At 62.1% G+C, this 20,270-nt stretch overlaps 1 protein-coding gene and 1 long non-coding RNA gene across 5 annotated transcripts in view; one reads left to right on the forward strand and one right to left on the reverse strand.

Moving 5' to 3' along the window:
- The first annotated feature begins 247 nt into the window (after window positions 1–247).
- DHRS3 (dehydrogenase/reductase 3) overlaps window positions 248–20,270 on the forward strand; it is a 30,102-nt gene continuing 10,079 nt past the window's right edge. Inside the window, exon 1 of one of the 4 annotated variants that reach the window (XM_070079261.1) lies at window positions 248–1,771. In XM_070079261.1, the coding sequence (XP_069935362.1) occupies window positions 1,577–1,771 (195 nt within the window). In that variant the 5' untranslated portion in view covers window positions 248–1,576. Of the gene's footprint in view, window positions 1,772–2,250; window positions 3,015–4,469; window positions 4,645–20,270 lie in introns of those variants that run through there. The other 3 variants (XM_070079262.1, XM_070079264.1, XM_070079263.1) reach the window with 3 other exon arrangements.
- LOC138850734 (uncharacterized) lies at window positions 1,350–2,658 on the reverse strand. The gene is made up of 2 exons (XR_011390889.1): window positions 2,538–2,658; window positions 1,350–2,255 (listed from the first exon to the last, which is right to left on the reverse strand). It is a non-coding gene; the product is annotated as an uncharacterized lncRNA (long non-coding RNA).

Consider the following 20,270-nt stretch of genomic DNA (forward strand, 5'->3'; position numbering starts at 1 on the left):
AGGTTAGGGCCCAAGTGCCTTACCCTGCCCACTCCCAGAGCAAAACTCAGCGGCCCGGCGGGGCCCCGCCACCGTCCCCGGCCCCCGACTACGGGAGGGGCGCTCGGATCGGACCGAGAAGGCACCCCTTCGTGGGAGACAGAAGCCTTCCGGGCTTCGGCGGGGCGGGGCGGGGCCGAGGCGGGGGCGTGGCTTCCTGCTCCCACCTTCAGGCAGGGGATGACCAAACGCCTCCCAATAAACCCTGGGCGACCCGGCTGCGTCGAGGCCTGCCCCGCACGCAGGGGTGGTCACCTGGCCCGGGCAGGCAGGAATGTCTCGGGCAGGGAGCCGGCTCGCCGGAGTCGGTTCCAGCGTGTTCGAGTGCCAGCTGCAAGCCCTCGGGGCCACGAGCGGCAAGTCCCGGCTTGCAGAGAGGGGAGCCGGTCCCGGGCGAGCGCGAGTCGCGGCGAGCCCGTGTGCGCGCCCAGGCGCGCGCCCCGCGACGGCGCAGGGGGAGGGGAGGCCGCGGCAGCCACTCAGAGGAACGGTAGTGAGGCCTGCGAACAACTTTAACTGTCAATCAGACTTAATGGGGTATTAAAAAAATGGGGGGGGGGGGGTGAAGGGGCCGCCCTCTCGCTCCGCGCCGCGGCTGCCTGGGGAGCGAATGGCTAAGGAGGCGTAGAGCAGGGCGCCCGATCCCCGCGCGCTCCGCACCCCGGCCCTCTCCAAGTTGGAAAGGACAAAAAGAAGGCAGTCAATGCTCCCGGGGAGAGCGAGGCAGCCGGATCGGGCGGCAACTCCCAGCCTGCGCTGGGGGAGAGCGAGGGAGGCAGCCGCGGGGAGCGAGCGCGCGCGAGGGCGAGCCCTGAGCCAGGAGAAACTGACACCGGGACCCCTGGCTCCTGCTGCGCGCGGTTGGCACTCGGGCTGCGTTTGAGCGGTTTCCTGAGCCGCAGAATAGCCCCGGGCCGGGAGACGCGCGCGGGCTGGAGCCCGGCGCCGCTCGCACGCCCCCTCCCACCCCTGCACTTTTGTTTTTCCTGGGGAAGGGGCAGACGCGCCGCAAGTGGGGAAACAGCTTTTTTTTTTTTTTTTTTTTTTTTTAATCTTGCACTTTGAAACCGCCGGGCTGGAGCCGGGTGCGCGCGTGTGGTTGGTGCCTTTTTTTTTTTCCCCTGCCCCTGCCTAAAGTCTGGCAGCTGTGAACACCACCTGAGAGCGCCCCGCCGAGGCGGCTGCCGGGCCAGAAACTTCTGGTTCGAACTTTGTACCCCCCGCCCCCGCCGGCTCCCCTCCGCCCCGCTCGCCGCCCCAGCCTCGAGACGCTGCTTCTGCTCCCGAGGACTTGTTCTGCTTTTTCGCTGTTTTTTTTTTTTTTTTAATTTTATTTTTATTTTCTCGCGCGCGCGCCCGGTGCTTCGCATTTGGCTGGGAAGAGGTGATCGCCAGAGCGCCCAGGTGGGACGCCTCGCTCGTCTTTACTCGGTTTATTGATTGCTGTTGGCGCACTTTTTTTTTTTTTTTTTTTTTTAATTCCTGTTCTGCTTGGGCCGGGGAGTTTCGCTCCCCGCCCGGCGCCGTGGCGCGCAGGATGGTGTGGAGATGGCTGGGCGCGCTGGTCGTGTTCCCTCTGCAGATGGTCTACCTGGTGGCGAAGGCGGCCGTGGGGCTGCTGCTGCCCGCCAGGCTGCGGGACTTGTCTCGGGAGAGCGTGCTCATCACCGGCGGTGGCAGAGGCATCGGGCGCCAGCTCGCTCGCGAGTTCGCGGAGCGCGGCGCCAAGAAGGTAGGCGGCCCCCCGGGAGGGGGGGTGGGGGCTGAGCGAGAGGGGACCCTCGGGGCTCGGGCTCGGGGGGCGGCCACCTGCTGCCGCGGCGGGATCCGCGCCTGGAAGCCGAGAGGCGCCGGCCCCCGCGCTCCCCTGCGCCCCCCGCGAGCTCCGAGCTGGCGCGGCTCACCTTGGACACTCCCCGGGCGCCGGGCTGTCTTTTTTTTTTTTTTTTTCTGGCAAGTCCGGAGCTGAGCCGCTCGTTGGGGGCTGTCCACCCCCATCCTCAAGCTTAGGGGACGCACCCCTCGCTCTCCTTGGGGAAGGTGTTGCAGCCCCCACCCAGCCACCCTGGTGAGGGTAGGGCGTGTGCGCGCCTTGGTGGAGCTGGGAGCCGCCTGCTAGCTGGGGCTGGGTATTTTCCTTGGCAACCCGATCGCCAGCTCCAACCTGGGCGGCTGCAGCACCGAAGACCCACGAGGGTGGGCACTCCTGCGCCTGCCTGGGAGAGGGAAGAGTCCTGTTGGCAGGTCTAGCCTGGCCGGCGGGCCCTTAGAAGGCCCAGGTGTCCAGGATCGGGAGCAGCGGGCTCTGCTTCTCACCTCCAAGCCTGTCCCCTCCCCTGGGCAGCCCCAGCAGGGGGTCCCTCCCCCTCCTGTGGGGAGGTGGCCCTGCCTCTCCATTTCCCTGGTCCCCGCACCTCCGGCTCCAGCTTTGGGAGACCTGGTGCGGGACAGTGGGATGGGCCAGCCTGCTGTCACCCAGCTCGGGCCGGCTGACTCACCCTGTGACAAGAGCGATGGAGAGAGGGATTTGACGCCGGCAGGCCGGGCCGTCTCCAGCCGGCCCCGTGAAGAGGAAGAGGGAAAACAGAGAATTAGTCTGAAACCCAAACTGTTGCAAAGGAGGAGGGCGCAGCGGCCGGTGAAGCCAGCTGATCTGACACGGAGCCACATACCTTGGGGATTAAGTAAATGTGTACTGTAGAAAACCAAACCTGCATGTAATTCCAGGTTGCTTTTGTTCTGTTAAATACTGCCCCGAGATTTACAAGCCCTCCGGGGTGGCTCGGGCTGGGGCTGGACTTTGGAGCCGGAGCTATCAGCCCGAGCCGATTGCCGATTAACTCTTTCCTAGCCGGGCCGGCCAGCCGGCCGGGACTCCCTCTTCTCCTTGGGTGGTTTGGACAGCTGCTTGGCCTTGCCGTTGGAAGGGGAGCTCGGAAGTGTTTTTAACCCTTGGTCGCCCCGGGCGAGGGGAAGTGAGTGCCGAATCGGCCCGCGGAGGGCAGCCGGAGGGCAGAGGGGGCCGTCCTGGGGAGGGGATTGTTTGGGACGCCGGCGTGTGATTGTCCTTCCTTAGCGGTCTGCCTCCCCCAGAGACTTTTGCCGACTCTTCCAGCTGGCTCAAGTCCTGGGTCTTTTACTGCTCTTGTAACTGACTGCAGTAGGCTTAGGAGGAACTCTTAGTCAATCTGGAAAAACTTGACCGACTATAAACAGTCCTAAATTGAAAGAAGTTGATGGCTCTGGGGGGTGGGGTGGGTATCCTGTGCAGAGTTCCTGCCCCGGGAACTAGGGCCCCACCTAGCCCAGGGGGCACCCTCATTCCGGAAATGAGCCTGCCCCAGCAAGTAGTGGCAGGGTCCCCCAAAGCAGGACCCCCGGGGCCCTGGGGAGCCTCCGGTGCGGTCCCGCCGGCTTCAGTCATCCGGCGAGGCAGGATGACCCCAGCGCGCCCTATAACTCGTAATTATCTGACCAATTACCGCAGCTACTCTTTCATGATGTCCGCCTGCTGTCACGGAGGGGAATTTGGAGTAGCTGCTGCTTGCCTGAGTCGCTCTGGGGCCAGCAAGAGGACTTTGGGACTTGGAGACGACTCCCAGGCTTGGACAGAGGGGCAAGAGTTGTGGAGGGAGGGGATGAGAGGCCGAGGGTGGCCCAGGGGCATGGGAGGGCCCGCCGAGAGCTTCCAGGCTTGGGCTCTGGGGGGAAAGGTGCACTGGTGTCTGCACACGGCCAGCTCATGCCAACACGGTAGTGACAGTTTCCCTGGTGACCTTGAGTTAGATAAGGTTTGGCAACGTTTGTGGGTGGCAATGCGCCCTAGGCCACAGAGCTAACCCAAATAAGGGCTTTTCTTAAAGGGACACAGAGGTTCCTGGAGCGTGAAAGTGCATGATCTAGAAACCTCTGTCCTTCCGCAGGTGCATTTAGGTAAACTGAGGCTGGGCCCATCGCGGGGTCTCCGAGGTGCTGGGCCCTTGGTTATTTTCAGTGCCCTCCTGGGTTCCTCCCATGAGAGCATTCACAGAGCGCAAGCTGCCCCCGGCGGTGCCCTGCCATCCTCCACAGTCTGTGTTGGGTATGGCTTGGAGCCATTGTTTGGAAGCATTCGCGGTGATTCTTTTGCCTTGGGTCCAGGATCAGGCCAGTGGCCAGACAAGAGCCCGCATCCTGAGTACGGGCTGGGGTGGTAGATCCAGCCCCACTTCAGGGAGGGCCTCCCTGCCTCTCCCCGCCCGGAGGGCTGCATGCGCTCCTCGGCTGCTGGCTGCTGGCTGCTGAGGTCCTCTGATGCCTGCCCCCATCTTCACGGGGCCGCCTCTGGGGGTCCCTGTGTGCTCTCTTTATTAGGACACTGGTCACTGGGCTCGGGGCTCATACCACATCCCGGAGGAATCTCATCTCATGATCCTTAAAGAGCCTGTTTCCAAAAAAGGCCACCTCCTGAAGAAAGAGGAGGGCTTGACAGGCAGTGGGGCAGGGCCAGGTGGGGGCACAGTGGAGCAGTTACTTTGTGACAAGGGATCCAACCGGGAAGGCTTCATGAAGGAAGTGGCGTTTGACTGAGCCTTTTGAAGGTCAAGGGTTTCGACCAGCAGGAAGGTGAGCAGGACAAGCCGGGTGCGAGGAGCCACATGATCAGAGGCTGCCCCAGGTGGGGTCAGAGGAGAGCCACAGGAAGAGAAGGGAGAAGTTTTGGTGTGGGTTCAGACCCGGATACACTGGCTCGGTCATGGTGGGAATAGGAACGGGAAGGGGTCTGTCCAGCAGGCCATCTTGGGGGACCTGGAGTTGCCAGGCCACAGCAGGCTCATTTGATAATTGACATGAGAGCGTGGCCCTGCCCATGTCCCCGTCACACTGAGTGCAGCCTGGACCCAGGACAGAGGCCGCCTGGGTGCCCAGCCGTCTAGGAGCTTGGAGCATCCTCCTGGGTTTCGAACAATGGGCTTTACAATTCAGGCTGTCTTTGAATAGACAAACACCTTCCTCTGGCTTCTCTTTGCCTTGGGGAACAAAGGTGTCCACATCTGGGGCCACGCCCCCTGCACCCTTGTTCACCTTGGGCCTGAGGCGGGTTCGTGACCCCGGAAAAAGTCCCTACTTCTGGGGTCGCAGTGAGAAGCACACCTGTGCAGGGGGGATGGGGGGGATACAAGGGCTGCTAAGATCCCTGTCTGCTTCGAAATTCTCATCCTGTGGATCAGTTACCCAGGCCAGGCCCAGGTAGCCAGGATTGGGGGGTGGGGGCAGCGAGGAGGACGAGGGCCTCCAGGGGAAAGAGATATTGGCCAATGTCGGCCCATCGGGAGGGTCCTGTTCCCCCCTGATTCCTGTAGACCCCAAGTTCTTCTGAGCTGCATCTTTTCAGACCTGGGTGCATTTATTTCTGGCCTCACTATTAAGTCCTTATGAGCAGTTTGTCTCTCTTTCTCTCTTTTGGATTTATTTATTTGAAAGGCGGACTTAGATTTTGCATCCCCTGGTTCACTTCCCAAGTGGCCGCAATGGCCAGAACTGGGCCATGCCAAAGCCAGGAGCCTCATCCAGGTCTCCCACGTGGGTGGCAGGGGCCCAGGTATTTGGGCCATCATCCGCTGCTTTCCCAGGTGCCTTAGCAGGGAGCTGGATCAGAAGTGAAGCAGCCAGGACTCCAGCCACTGCTCTGATACGGGGTGGCAGTGTGCTAGCGGCAGCTTACCAGTGCCGGCTCCATGCAGTAGTTCCATCTTGAGGGCATCCACGCAGAGCAGGTGACCTTGGCCATATTGGAGCATAGCTGTGATTGGACGTGCTTGTCTGTCACTGCCACTCATCCCTGAAGACTTTGTCCCCAGATGCCGCAGCCACCAAAATCCTGTATCATTTTGAGTGTCAGTGCAGCGTGGGGTGAGACCCCTGTCATTGCTGCCTTCAGGAAACCTGGCCCACGAGGTACCAGAACGTTCCCGATATGATCACAAGTGCTGCGGGAATCACGGGCAGCGGCAGCCGGGGACAGGAAGGAAGTGGTTCCGGACGCGCACCCGCTCCAGTGCGGCGTATCTGCTGCTGCGACGCCCCTGCGTGGGAGAGCCGCGGCCGCACTGGAGCAGGTTCGCAGAAGTGGTGGGCGGGAAGTCGTACGTTCACTTGTTCCTGCATTGGACTAATTCACTGTGCCAGGTGCTGTTCTGGGCTTCAGGGATGCAACAGGAAGCAAAGCAGAGAAAAAACCCCTCCTGCGGGGAGCTGTCACACCCACGAGACCAGGAGCTGATCCATCATTACATGGCAGTCAAGGACAGAATGGGGGGGGGGGGCTGGGAGTCTGGAGAGCCGCAGGAGGAACCCGCAAGGCAGCCCCTGTGGCCGCAGCAGAGTGTGGGAGGGGACGGAGGAGGAGCTGGGGTTTCCAGCGCAGACCCCAGGGCTGGCCTTGGCTTTGACTCTGGGAGGCGTTGGAGGATTCTGAGCAGAGAGGTGACATCAGCCAACCTAAGTCGCGGCGGGACTTCCCGGCTACTGTGACAGGGAGGACGTGGCTCGCTGCTCGGCGTGGCGCTGGCCTTTAGAAGATGCTGTGCGCTCCTTGCGGGTCTTGCGTGGGGGTGAGTGGGAATCCAGGTAGGCAGGGGGCAGTCGCGGGCACCCAGACGACCTCAGCGCTCTGCTGTGCGGCCCTGCTCTGTCCTGGCGGATAACGAGGAACCAGGGTCAGCTCGGGGGTGCCACGGCTCTGAGCAGCTACGCTCGGCCGGCTGGGACCCGCAGAGTGAGCTGCTCTCCGTGCGGGCTCTTGGTCTCCCTGGAGCTCCGACCGTCTGCACACGGGGAAAAGCCTGACGCTTCGGGAGGACTACTTGACCCCAGCCAGCGACTGAGTGCAGCGCGCGTGACCTCGGCGGTGCTTTTCTGATCTGTGGTCACCCCCCTAAGAGGGTCCTCGAGCCCTGGCAGTGTCCAGGGAGCGGGCTCCGCAGGCCAGGACCGGACGCTGGGACCTGGGTCGGGTTGCAGGTACGCAGGAGTTCTGCTGGCTGCCTGAGAGACGGGAGATGGTAGAAGCCGCCTCCCAGTGCCACAGTGGCATGGGACCTGTTCCAGAAAGTTCTGCAGGCCTTGGCAGTGTAGACCCAGACCTTGCAACAGGGCCAACTTCCTGCCCTTTGGAGCTTTCTGCAAATGAACGGCTGCTCTTTGAGTGTGTCAGTTCCTGCGTCCGGGAGGCTAGGATCTGGATGACCTCCCGGGTCCCTTCCTCCCCTTAGGTTCCAGGAGTCACTGTCACCGGTGGGCCAGGCAGGGGCGGGAGGAGAGGACACCAGCACCCACTGGCCGACAGTTAATAGTATAGCACGTAAAGCCTCCTCCCGCGATGCCAGCATCACATATGGACGCCAGTTCGAGTCCTGAGTGATCCACTTCTGGTCCAGCTCCCTGCTGATGTGCCTGGGAAAAGCAACAGGTGGCCCAAGAGCTTGGGCCACTGTCACCCATGTGGGAGCCCTGGAAGAAAATTCTAGCGCCTGGCTTCAGTGTGACTCAGTCCTGGCCATTGCCACCACTTAGGGAGTGAAGCAGCGGATGGAAGATCTCTCTCTGTCTGTCTCTCTAATTCTGCCTTCCAAGTAAATAAGTAAGTTATTTTTAAAAGGTTAAAAGGCCCCTTTCCCAGCACAGCCGTGGCGGCATCCTCTGGCAATGATGCCAGTTGCTCCACGTGACCATCTGGTGCCTTTCACGGCCCTGTGCTGACCTTGACTGTGCTCAGGAGCAGGTGCAATCCACAGCCCAGCACGCTTACATGGAGGCAGCTTTGAACCCAGGACTCCAGCGGCTCCACTAGAGCTTTTTCCTCTGGGTCAGCCTGTCCTGCCCACATCACTGTCACTCCGGGTCATGCAGAGGGTTGGGAGACAGGCTTGATAAGCAGTGAGTGAGTCAGCGGCCATGGTCACACAAACAATGTTTAAAGCGGGGAGTAGCAGTATTTGCATACAATGAGTGGGCTGGTGGCCAAGGGATTAATAAAGACCTTGGTTATCGGGGTTTGTTTTTGAAGAGTTGAAGAGTTACTTTTTTTTCCACCAGAACAACACCTTAAAAGTACAGGGACTCAGCTGTTGGGGGTGAGTGAGTGACAGTGCCCTCCCGGGAAACCTGGGGTCACTGGGCTGCGTGGCTCCTTAGAAGTGACCTGAAAGCTGTCACAGTACAGAGAAGGGAGCAGTCGCTGTAAATTAAGGAAAATCCCAGGGGACTTTTTGGAGGAGGTGGCAAGTGTGGGGGATTGACAGGTCGTCATCTCTGGTTGTAGAGACTTTCACGGGAGAAGGTGTGAAGGCTGCTCCCAAAGAATGCACAGCGATACACATTTTCTTCCTCTGAGTGGTCTTTGCAGACACCAGGCTCAGAAGATTTGGACTGGGTCCCCACAAAAACCCATCCAAGGCTCCCAGGCTCAGATACGGAGCCAAGCCTGGACCTCACGTCCAGGCAGGGGACACTGGTGTCCTGGGATGTGGACGCCAGGGCCAAGCTTGGGGTGGACTGCGGGGACCTGTGGCTTGGTGCGTGATGCCAGCAGTGGTCGGCCTGGCAGAGGCCCCCTGTCCGAACCCCGCTTTCAGGAGTAGGACCTGGGGTCGCCATCAGGGATCCGTCAGAGAAGGGGCTAGAAAAGCATTTTGGTTCCAGATGTATTTATCTGAAAGCAGAGAAAGAGATCTTTCATCTGCTGGCTCACTTTCCAAATGCCCACTACAGCCAGGGCTGGGCCAGGCTGAAGCCAGGAGCCTGGAACGCCATCCAGGTCTCCCCCGTGGGTGGCTGGGACCCAAGCACTTGGGCCGTCACCTGCTGCCTTCCAGGTGCATTGGCAGGAAGCTGGATCAGAAGCCGAGGAGCTGAGACCCGAACCGGCGTTCGGGTATGGGTTGCAGGTGCCATGCCCACACCCAGAAAGGCATTTTGACCCACAAAGCGAGTGGTCACTCTGGTGGCAGACTGCCCGCCACCCACCTCTCCCACTGCCCCGGTGCGGACTGCAACACCAGCTGAGAGCCTAGGACCCGAAGTTAGGCTCCAGAGCCCCCTGGGGTCTCCTAGAAGGCGGAGGTGAGCGGGAGGAGGGGCGGGAAGGGTTCTGGGGACCCCCCACCCCACCATTGGGCTGGCTCAGCTGCACTTCTCTTTGACAGCTTAGAGCTCCCGTCTGACTTTGGTGTAGACTTCGAAGAGAAGGGGGAGCAGGAGGCGTGGGTCTGCTGAGCGGCTTCGCGGCCTGTGGACCCGAATGCCCTCCACTTACACCTGTGCCTTGGCCCCTCGGGAGGGACCCCACTGTGTACCCCGGTGTGCTACTCCAGCCTCAGCCACCGCCCCCCCTTTCTCCACTGGGGAGCACCTCCCCTCCCCCCAAATGAGCCCAAAGGATCTCTGAAGGCTCTGCCCCCCCCCCACCCCCACCCCCCCAGCATGCTCCTGGGAGAGTCTTCGGGCACTGGGATTCCCCCGGGGAAGGGAGAGTCCTGCCCACGGCACAGGAGCCCTCGGGCAATTTTCTCCTTAACCTTGCTGAAAGTCAGAGGGAGAGCCCACAGCCTGACCGGCCTCCCTCCCTCCCTCCCCCCTCCCCACTCTGGGCCTTAAGCCTCATGGTGGCCACTGGGGAAAGGCTGCTGCAGCCTGTCCACCGCCCCAACTTCTGGACACAGACAAGTGGTCAGGGCTGGGCTGTGGTGAGGCGGACGTCATGGGTTACCTGGAGGGCAGAGGTCTGACGTGGGTCTCCTGGAGCCAATACCCAGGGGTCAGGGCTGGTTTTCGGAGGGCTCCAGGGGAGGATCCATGCCCTTGTCCCTGGGCTCGTGACTGTCCTTTATCTTCAGTGTCTGCAAAGCCGCCCCACTCTGCTCTGCTCTCAGTCACGGCTCTCCCAGGCTGCCTGTGATTGGATGGGGCCCACATATAGCAGCCAAGATAATCTATCTCAAAGCTGGCTGATCACCGAGTTTAATTCCACCTGCAACCTGAGGTTCCTAGGGACTCAGGTTCTCGGAATCAGGCCGAGGCTACACGGGGCAGGGGTGGCAGCGTCCTGTCAGCCGCACGCTGAGCCTGGAGGGTGACAGTGCCAGTCCTTGCCTCCCTGGTTTGCTGAGTGAGCCTGCAGCGGGGGTCAGCAACCAGAGGAGAGGGCTGCTCGGAGCACCTGCTGGACGCCAAGTCCTGTTCTGGGGGCCACCGACCGTCGTCATGATGGGTTTGCTCTTAGGAGACAGAATAGAAATGGGGGGGGTGGCACTAGCTGCCTTGAACCCCAAGTGCACAACTGCTCCACACAAGCAAGAAGGCTGGGTTGTCCTGCAGTGGTAGATTTTTTTAAGATTTCTTGGAGAGGCAGAGTTACAGACAGGGGTTGTGGAGTTTGGACTCAGTGTGGGTCCTGGGGAGCCACTGAAGGCGCTATACAGGCTGCATGGCCAGAGCAGCCTCCTGGGAAGCGAGGGGCACCTGTTTCCCCAGCACGATCCTGGGGCGGTGGAGGACTGGTGCTCAGCAGGCCCCCAGCTCGTGTGACCCCTGGCCGTGTCCCGGCCCCGGTGGCAGGTGCTGACCTGGCTGTTGTCCTTGGCAGTGCCCCGCCTCCCCTGAACCCCCCAGGCTGCCAGCAGACGCCAGTCAGCCGGAAGGGTCAACTCCATGGCACTTGACCTTCGTCCTAGCAGAGATTAAACCGATCCCTAATTAATAGCCTGTAGGAGAGATCCCTGCCTTGGCACAGCTTGCAAGTAATTTAAGGCTTGTCCTTGGAGGCCAGTCCATAAATTATGCTTAATTAGCTGAAGGTCTCTCCGGGACACAGCAGCCCTGGTGTGCGACTGGGGACCCCAGCCTAGCGACTTCCAAGTCTCAGGCGGGGCTGAGAAGGAAAGGCCGGAAGTGACTCCGGTAAAAACTTGATCCCCTCTTTTCCAAAACGGCAGCCACATTCTCACCTCACTGAATGTGCCAGAAACACTGCCTGCCCGTGGCCTCCCGGTCAGCTGTTTCCTGGCCGTATTCTTTTTTTTTTTTTTAAGATGTTATTTATTTGAGAGGTGAGAGGGAGAGACAGACAGGTCTTTTATCCGCTGGTTCACTCCCCAAACGGCTGCAGTGGCCAGAGCTGAGCTAATCAGGAGCCAGGAGTTTCTTCTGGGTCTCCCATGAAGGTGCAGGGGCCCAAAGACTTGGGCCGTCTTCTACTGCTTTCCCAGGCCATAGCAGAGAGCTGGATCGGAAGTGGAGCAGCCGGGACTAGAACCAGCGCCCCTGTGGGATGCCGGCGCTGCAGGCAGAGGATTAACCCATTGCAGCACAGCACTGGGCCCCTTGGCCGTGTTCTTAACTGATGGCTTACAGATCCTGGGTCTCCGTGACCATGTCTGTGAAATGGGCCACTCGTCCACACAGAGCAGTGGGGAAGAAGGACTCCTGATGGCTGGGTTAGGGCTCAAGGTGCAGGGGCAAAGCTAAGAACAAATGCAGGATTTCAAAGCTTGTTTTAGAACCGAGGATAAGGGGCCGCGGGCCTGGGGCGCACAGGCCCGTGAGTGACTGCTGGTGCGAACGCTTGTGACAAAGGTGTTTGCTCCCAGATCCAGGGTGACTGGGGCAGAGAGTGGGTGTGACAGCTGCTCTCAGTTGTTGGGATGTCCCGTACGCCCAGCTTCCCAGAGGGCTCTGTCCCAGCCGTGTCTCCCGGGGTCCAGGGGAGGGCTGGCGGTCAGACTGTCAGTCCTCTAGGGCATGGCCAGGGCCAGGCTCCTAGGCCTCGCACCCGGCATGGCACTGCTGCTGCCGCCTTGAACTTGACCATTTTCCAACAAGAAGCCCCGCAAATCTTACGGCAGGCCCCAGTGATGGCCGTGCTGCATGGTTGTCACCATTGCCCCCCACCCCGGGAGGTCCCGCTATTTCCCAAGGGAGCCAAAAGGATCACAGGCTCACTGGGCACTGGATTCCAAGCCAGGTGTGGGAACGCACAGAGAACCCGAGAGAGAGGAGACTGAGGGCAGGGGGCTTCGGGGCCCCCGGAGACTGTGAACCGGCAGCTTCTCGCAGTAAACCCAGAAGCCCAGTTTTGGGGGGAGGGGTGCCATGGTCCCTGGGCAGGGCTCAGACCCACCTTCCACCCTTGAACTTCCGAGGGCGCAGCAGCCAGCACGGGAGACCAGCGTCCCCAGATGGAGACAGTGAGACCCAGAGATGCCCAGTGACTCCCAGGGAAGCCACACTGCAGATTCACCCCCACAGCAGGTCCCTTGGGGTCAGGCGCGCTGAGCTTGGCCAAGAGTGTGCGGCCCCTGGCCTGGCCACCGCGGCTTCAGAGCCGTCCCACCTCAGTTCGCTTTTGTCTCTGGCTACCTGGAGGATCCCGCGAGCTCCCCTGTGAACCATGGCCCTCCACACTCGCTCTGCTAGGGTGGCGGAACCGGTCCCCGTGGGGAGTCCCGCCCCCACCGCCGGCCGCCTGTCCCTTGTTCTGGGCGGAGGGAGACGCAGGCTGCGGCTGGGCGGGGGCCTGCGGGACGGTTCACGCGGGGGCCAGCAGACTGGCCGCGTGTCGCAATGTCTGGTGGCGTTTGCGCAGCCTGCGTGCACAGCACAGCCAGCTCGGCGGCGGAGCGTGCGGCCCTCGGGGGCCCAGGCTGCTGGCACCTTGCATCCCATTTACAGCTCCGGGTTCAGCCGCGGGTCAGCGCGCTGGGACACGCAGGCGTTTGTTTACGGCCCGAGAGCCCTCCCTGGGGGCCCGAGGGGGACCCCTGCCCGTTCCCATCTGTATACCTCTGTGTGACCCCTCCTGAGCCGCCTCCCTCATGCCGGGACCCCATTCCAGCCCTCACCCATCTGCTCAGCCAGATCCCCCTGGAACCCCAACCCAATCCCTGCACCCACTCCTTCCGCCAGCCATCTGCGCCAGGACCCAGCCCCACCCAATCCCCCTCCTCATTGGCTTTCCACCCCATTGGTCCGGTCCCCTTACACCCCTCCACCCCTCCTGTCAGTCAAATGGGGGCATAACCCAATCTCCACCCTGCAGCCCACCCTGGCCCCACCCACCAGACTGACTTCCTGGCGCCTCCTGCATGGAGCCGCTGGCTGCCCCCACGCCCCTGGTCCTGGATGCCCACTGGCTGCCGGCATAGCAGGGTGCACCTGTGTTGACCGCTGGTGGGTGGGGAGCCGGCCGCCTGGCCAGGCAGGGCACCGGGCCTCTGGCCTCCCGCAGTGCCGCCCTGTCTCCCGCTCTCTGTTTCAGCCCAGTTTCTGGGAGCCGAAGGAGCCTGGAGATGGAAGGCCAGCCTTTGTCTTCCTCTGCCTGGGCCTTGCCAAGGCTGCCCGTCCTCCCCACAACATCTTGGGGGGGATTCTTCCCTGGCCTCAGACCAAGCCCTGTGGGGTCCCCTGGCCCCCTCATTCCGGGAGCCACCACACTGAGCCCCACAGCCATGGGACCCCTCCTGCACGCCCTCCCCCGTAAGTCAGCTGTGTGGACTCCAGCCCCTAACTCCTAGGCCACGGCCCTGGCTCCCACTTGTATTCCAAACTCAGTCAGGAGCTGTCAATACCCCCGCCCCGCAGCCTCCCACCACGGCACAGAGTTCAGAGCCCCCAGGGCTGGTCTCCCCCGCTTGGCTCTGCCGTGCTGGCCACCAACACACCCAGCTCATGCTCACCCCAGGGCCTCTGCCCTGGCTCTTTCCCTCCCGCTTCTCCAGGGCCCCTGCTCCAGCCCCTGTGCAGCTCTGGGTTCCCCCTGTGCTTTGGAATCACATCGTCCATCACTCTGCATGTGTGTGGTTCCCCATCTCCCAGCCGTGTGCGGAAGCAAATGCACGAGAATGGGATACTGTCCCAGGGCCCCCAGTGGCACTGGATATAGCTACCACTGGATGATCCCGGAATGAATGAATGAGGCAGGACGGGGGGAGTAAAGGACGTTGGCCCTGGAGTTCAGGTTCAAGTGTGAAACACTGGGTAGTGAAGGGTGCGTGAGTCACTTGGACTGTTCCAGTCGAGCCCGCTTCCCAGGACGGCAGTGGAGGGCGCTGTGCCTGTGAGTGCTGGTACCCGGCCCCACGGCCGCCTGGCAGTTCCCACCCCGAGGACCTGCGGCCCAGGTCTCAGGGCTCCTCCCAGCAATTCCAGCCTGAGCTGCTCAGTTCCGTGGTTTTGCCACGGGAGGCGGTGTAGCCGTGAGACAGTCCCCCGGTGTTTGTGGCTGGGCGTGGGAAGCGTAAGACCCTCCGCTGGTCCCAGCACCAAAAAAGTTCACAAGAATCCTGCCCAGGGGTGCAGTGGAGGTGCCGCCCCCGGCCCCACGTGGGCTGAGCACTGGCTGTCTGTGGGTGACAGTTTTAAGTTTTGAGGGATGTGTTCTCCATCCTCAGGGTTATGTCTGTCGGAGGCGGGACACGCGTGTGTCTACAGCTGGAAAGGAAGAAATCTGAGAGGTGATAGGGTTGGGGGCTAGTGTCTGGGGTATAGGGCTTTCAATGGGCAGGCCTCTCAGGTGGACACTGGAGCGGAGCCTATAAGGACAACCGGAGCCTATAAGGACAATGGCCTATGCAAAGGCCCTGAGGTGGAAGTGAGCCGGTGCTATGCAGAGACCAGTAGGAGGGAGGAGCCGAGGGTGGAGAGCTGGAACAGGTGGGGGCGGGCCTGTGGGTACAGATCTCTCTCTCTGAGTGACACGGGGTGTTGCCGCAAGCTGTGAGCAGAGTGACAGGGTCTGGTGTCTGTTCTGGAAGGTTCTCTGGTTGCAGCATTGATTACAGACTGGGGCCAGGGTCCGAGCAGGGAGCCCCGCGATGGGGGCTGCAGCCGGGCCCTCGGGGACGGCCAGGGCAGCAATGAACAGTGTGCAGCTTCCCGATTTCAGAGGTTGGACTGGCAGGGCTGCTGGATGGACTGGGTATGGGTGGGAGGAAATGAGGGGGCAGGAAGAAACTTCCGGGGAGCGAGAGAGAGCTTGGAACCTTAAAACCCCCAGCGGCCGTGGGGACCGGGAACCTGGGTGGGGCGCCTCTGTCCCTGTTTACCGAGCAAGGATTGTGGGTCCCGAGTGGATCCTTTGCCTGGGGCTGCCGTTACAGATGACCACAAACTGCGTGGCTCAAAGCAGCGGCCGTCTGGTCTCTGTCAGTTCAAGAAAGCAGAAGCCCAAAGCCAGCGTCCTGGGCGGGATCGAGGTGGCGCAGGCAAGGGGTCCCCCATGCCTCCTGCAGCTCCTGCTGGCTCCCGGCCTCCTGTGGCCGTGGCTGCATCGCCCCACACCCCGCCTCCGTCTGTGCACAGCCTCCCTCCCCCGTGGGACTCCCCTGCAGCTCCGGGTGCCAGGCCTTGGCCAATACAGGCGCTAGACCGCTTCAGCGAGACCCTCTCTCCAAGTAGGGCCACGCTGGCCGGTACTGGGGTGAGGGCTTGGGCAGAGCCCCCCGAGGGGAGCAAAGCATCCCACTCGGGCTCGGCCTGTGTGCTCGTCAGGGCTGGAGCCAAGGCCCACAGGGCAGGGCTCGGCACACAGTGAGAGCCCAGGAAACGTGAGGCGTGGCATTGCCCCCGCTCCCTTGGAGACCAAGGATGCTCCAGGCACATCCCTGGCCTGCTCACCATATCCCGCAGCCCCGGGCCGCCGTACTGAGCCGTGCTCAGGAGAGCAGCCCCGGGCCTCACCTGTCTGCCTTCCTGGGCCCCATCAGGCCCTGATGTCCTTGCAGCAGAGCAGCGGTCATCACTGTCACCCCCTTGGTTGCCACTTGGCCAGTGAGCACACACGCCAAACAGGACAGGGCAGCAGCCCACCCTCCTTCCTGGGGGGGGGGACCCCAGCGGCCCAGTGCTTGGCACTCGGTGTGTGCTCACGGCTGCCTCTGGTTGGGCTGTTTCTCGGTTCGCTTTGCTGGTGCAGGTGAAGTTGAAGGCCAAGGGCACGGGCTTGGGGATCAGGCCGTGTAGGTTGGGGATTGGGCTACACCGCTTTCCCGCAGAGGAGGTTTGTATCACGAAGTCCCTCTGTGCCTCACTCTCTCATGCACGAAATGGACACCATACCTTGCTCCCAGCATTGTCTGAGATCTGATGCCAGACGAGAGTAGGACGTGTCGCTCCTGTGTGTCTCAGCAGTGCCAGATCCAGGCTGGACGCCTGCCCGGAGGAAGTCCCCACCCCACTCCAGGTTGCGGTCAGGGGCTCGTGGGAGGGCAGCACCCTGGCTGGTCTAATTTGAGCGCTTCCTAACAATCCTCTCCAACAGCTGTGCCCGCAGTAGCCAAAACATTGTCTACCGGCCAGACGGAGCCAGGAGCCCGGGACGGCTTGCTTCGCAGCGCCGAGTGGGAGGGCCCTGGCCTGCCTGGCACCCCTGCAGCCCGGCGGGGCGGGCCTCCCCTGGGCCTCTGTAAGGAACCTGAGGCCACATCCTGTCATTAGTGTTATTGGCACATCGATGAGAGGCCCTGTGCTCTGGGGTTCCTGGCGTGATGCAGGGCCCCAGCTGGCCTCTGTGTCCTGTGTCCCCCAGGCGCGGCCTGGAACCCGGGGCGGGGGGGGGGGTCTGCTCCTGTTGCTGCAATGATCCTGAGAATCGGAGAGAGCATCTGTCATGCCCTTAGCCCTCTCCCACCCTCACCTTTCAAGGTGAGTGCTTCCGCCCTAATTCATGGAGCTTCAGTGGCGTTTCCCACCAGAGAACTGAACCCAAGGGGCGGCGGCGTGGCACAGTGGGTTAGTCCGCGGCTTCTGCCGCTGCCATCCCGTATCAGTGCCATGAGCTGGGGTCTCTGACAGAATGGTCTTTCCTTGTACGAAGCCAACTCAGCCCTGTGACAGCTCCAAATTTGGGGGCCGTGGGACGGAAGCTGCCCAAGACCTGCCCAGGGACTTGGCTCTTGCCGTGGCAACCAGCCACAAACAGGAGCCCCTCCTGGGACACGCCGGAGGGCGCCCAGAGCCGAGGCCCGGTGGGGAAGGGGCGCCGGAGCCCTCAGGTCGGCAGGCCGGTTCCCCGTGGTGGCTCAGCTGAGATCTTACTGTGTGCCTGCCCCTAGCTGCGTGCCCGGTTGTAAGGGGAGCGAGATCCCGGGCTGAATTCACAGCTCGTGGGGGAGGCGGGGTGGTCACGGAGGTCCACGCGTTCACGGAGGTCCACGCGTTCACATCCATGCCTTGGGGAGGTGGGATGAGGGCCGGCGGTGGCAGGGAGGAACCGGAGTCCTGAGACACTCGGCCCTGTCCCTAGGGGCTGAGTGGCCCTGGGCAAGTCGGCCCTGTCTGAGGCCAACCTGTGGAACCCCTCCTGACGGGGTCGTGGGGGCTAAAGGAGCCCTCAGCGCCGGCCTGGGTAAGGTGATGTAGGGAGGGTGGATCCGGGGACTGAGGGGGCATTCAGGCAGTGCTTTGCAGGGTGAATAGGAGTCCACGAGCAGCTTTTCAACGGGAAAACAGCCTGCGCTGGGTGCGAGGTAGGGGTGAGGGAACCCAGAATGGATGAGGTTTAGTTCCTGTCCTCTGAGGGGACAGGATGTAGACTCAGCAGTGGCACCACACCCGGGGCTGAATGGGTGAACCAAAACCGGAAACGCTGGGTCCCCAGCGGGCTCCCCTCCCCCACTCATCCACTCAGCCGTGGGGAGCCACCGCGTGGATGGGAGCGCGGGGTACATGATCTACTTGAGGACAGTTGTGGGCAGTTTCTATTCTGCCTTCTGGTTGTTTTTTTTTTTTTTTTTTTTTTAATATTTATTTGAAAGAGTTACAGAGAGGCAGAGAGAGAGAGAGAGAGACGTCTTCGTCCACTGGTTCACTCCCCAAATGGCCACAGAGGCTGGAGCTGAGCCGATCCGAAGCCAGGAGCCAGGAGCTTCTTCCAGGTCTCCCACATGGGTGCAGGGGCCCAAGGACTTGGGCCATCTTCTACTGCTTTCCCAGGCCACAGCAGAGAGCTGCATGGGAAGTGGAACAGCCAGGACTTGAACCGGTACCTGTATAGGGTGCCGGCACTGCAGGCAGCACCTCCACCTTGTTTTTAAGGTCACAGGACTGCCGCCTGCAACACCAGCACCCCGTATCGGAGCGCCCGTTCTGTCCCAGCTGCTCTGCTTCTGATGGCGCTCCCTGCTGATGCGCCTGGGAGGGCAGCGGAAGGTGGCCCAAGTGCTGGGGCCCCTAGGTCAGCATGGAGTTCCCGGCTCCTGGCTCTGGCTTGGCTCGGTCCTGGCTGTTGCAGGCATTTGGGGAGTGAACCAACAGAGGAAAGGCTGATCTTTCGCTTGCTCTCTGTCACTCTTTCAAAGAGATATTTTAAAAAAAAATGATGACACATGACAGTTTAATCATCACTCAGTCCCTGCAGGGGATTCATTCCAGGACCCACCACAGTCACCAAAACCCACGGCTGCCCAGGTCCTCACCTGAGCTCGCCACGGCACGTGTGCCCACTAGGCGACTTCTGAGCCCCAGCATGAGCTGTAAACAGCTGGCGGCACTCTGTGGCTCGGGGAGTGAGGGCAGGAGAACAGTGTGCATGTTCAGTGCACGGGTATCATTGATCCGGGGTTGCTGGAACCCAGGGGTGCAGCAGCCCTGGAAGTGGCCAGCTGACCACCCGTTCTTGAGACAGACGTAGAGACGCAGCCCCACAGCCAGCCTGCACGGTGGCCCCTTTTACACCATGTAAGCCATTCGGTTTTCAGAGCGAGGACTTTCCCAGGTGGCGTGGACGCCGGGCCCCTGACCGTGGTCCCACGCTGCGCTCCTCCTCTCAGCAGCAGCCAAGGGCAGGGATGGTCTCAGCTCCAAGTGTGCGACCCCCAGGGCTCGTGGAGCCGCGCAGTGCCATCTCCCACTACAAGTGGAGGGCAGGCACGGGGGGCCATCACCAGCAGCCTGTGGGGCCAGCCCAAGCCACAGTTCCGATCCCCACCCTGTCGCTCCGGCTGTGGGACCCTGACAAGTCCGCCCACAGTCTTAGCCTCTTGGGGCTGAAGTTTGCTCCGCTGTGAAATGGGCACAATGCAGCCACCTCCCTGTCTCCAGGGGACGTGAGTCCTTGTTCAGTCTCCATCCCTCTGACTGTACCTGTGGCCCACTGTCTTCTATTACCTTCACCGTCTCGGGCTCCCTGTGCTGCTCTCCCTGGGGCGCTGGCGGATCGATGGGGTGGTTGTGGACGTCGGGCGAGAGTGGACACAGAGTGCTGGCACGCAGGACTAGAGAGCTGAGCCTGTCTCGCCATGTTGGCACGTGCATGGAACCAAGGCTCTGGGTTCGAATCTTGTACTACTCCCCCGCTGTGAGGGTGACTCTGGGTGCGTCGCTGAGCGCCTGTGCAGCCCAGTTCCCTGAGCCATGGAAGGTGGACAAGGACAGCCTGCAGCTGGGAGGGCAGTGACCCTGGCGGCCGGAGGTCTCATCCTGCCTCCTCCCCCTCGCCGATCTCCAGGCAGGGGAGAGACAGAAGCTGGCCGGCCGCTCCCTGACCTGGAGTTTATTACGAGGACGCCACAGGGCTCCCTGGGCTCATAAATCTGCCCCTCGCGCCGGCCCCATCCTCGCCCTGCTCAGGGCCGGGCGGGACTCTTGGCCTCTGCTGTCGGGGTCACCCCGGAGGTCTTGGCGGGAGCTGCCTGGACTGGCTGCCCAGCTGTGTCTGCTGGTCCTTGGACGGGCATGTAGAGGGCCGCATCGGGGACAGCAGGAGAGGCCAGCAGGGGACAGTGGCGGGGCAGCCACTGGGGAGGGAGTCTCACACCTCCCACTCACCCTCTCCACCCCCCCCAGCCCTTAGCCACCTGCCCCACGGAGACACAGCTGGCTTCTGAGGTGGAGGTGCCCTGCCCGGCCACCTGGGGTCCTCGGGGGCGGCCCACAGAAGACTTGAGGGAACATGGTAACCCACGAGGTGGCCGCACGTGTCCCCAGATGCACACCACGGGCACACGGACGCTCAGGGACACACACACGCTTTCACGTTCATGCGCACACGCACACAGCACAGACATCCACCCCTCCAGCGAGTCTCCAGCCTACAGCCAGCACCGTCTCCCGGCTCCCTGATGGCAGCTCCCCCACTCAGACCGCAGGAGCTCTAGACCCCTGGCCTCGCCCTGAGAGCCCAGGGGCCAGAAAGAACTGGTTCATCTGGGGCGGGGAGCTGCAGGCCCCTTCTGATGGAGCCGGGCAGCACCACGTGT

The sequence above is a fragment of the Oryctolagus cuniculus genome, chromosome 7, assembly GCF_964237555.1.
Source record: "Oryctolagus cuniculus chromosome 7, mOryCun1.1, whole genome shotgun sequence".
Taxonomy (NCBI): domain Eukaryota; kingdom Metazoa; phylum Chordata; class Mammalia; order Lagomorpha; family Leporidae; genus Oryctolagus; species Oryctolagus cuniculus.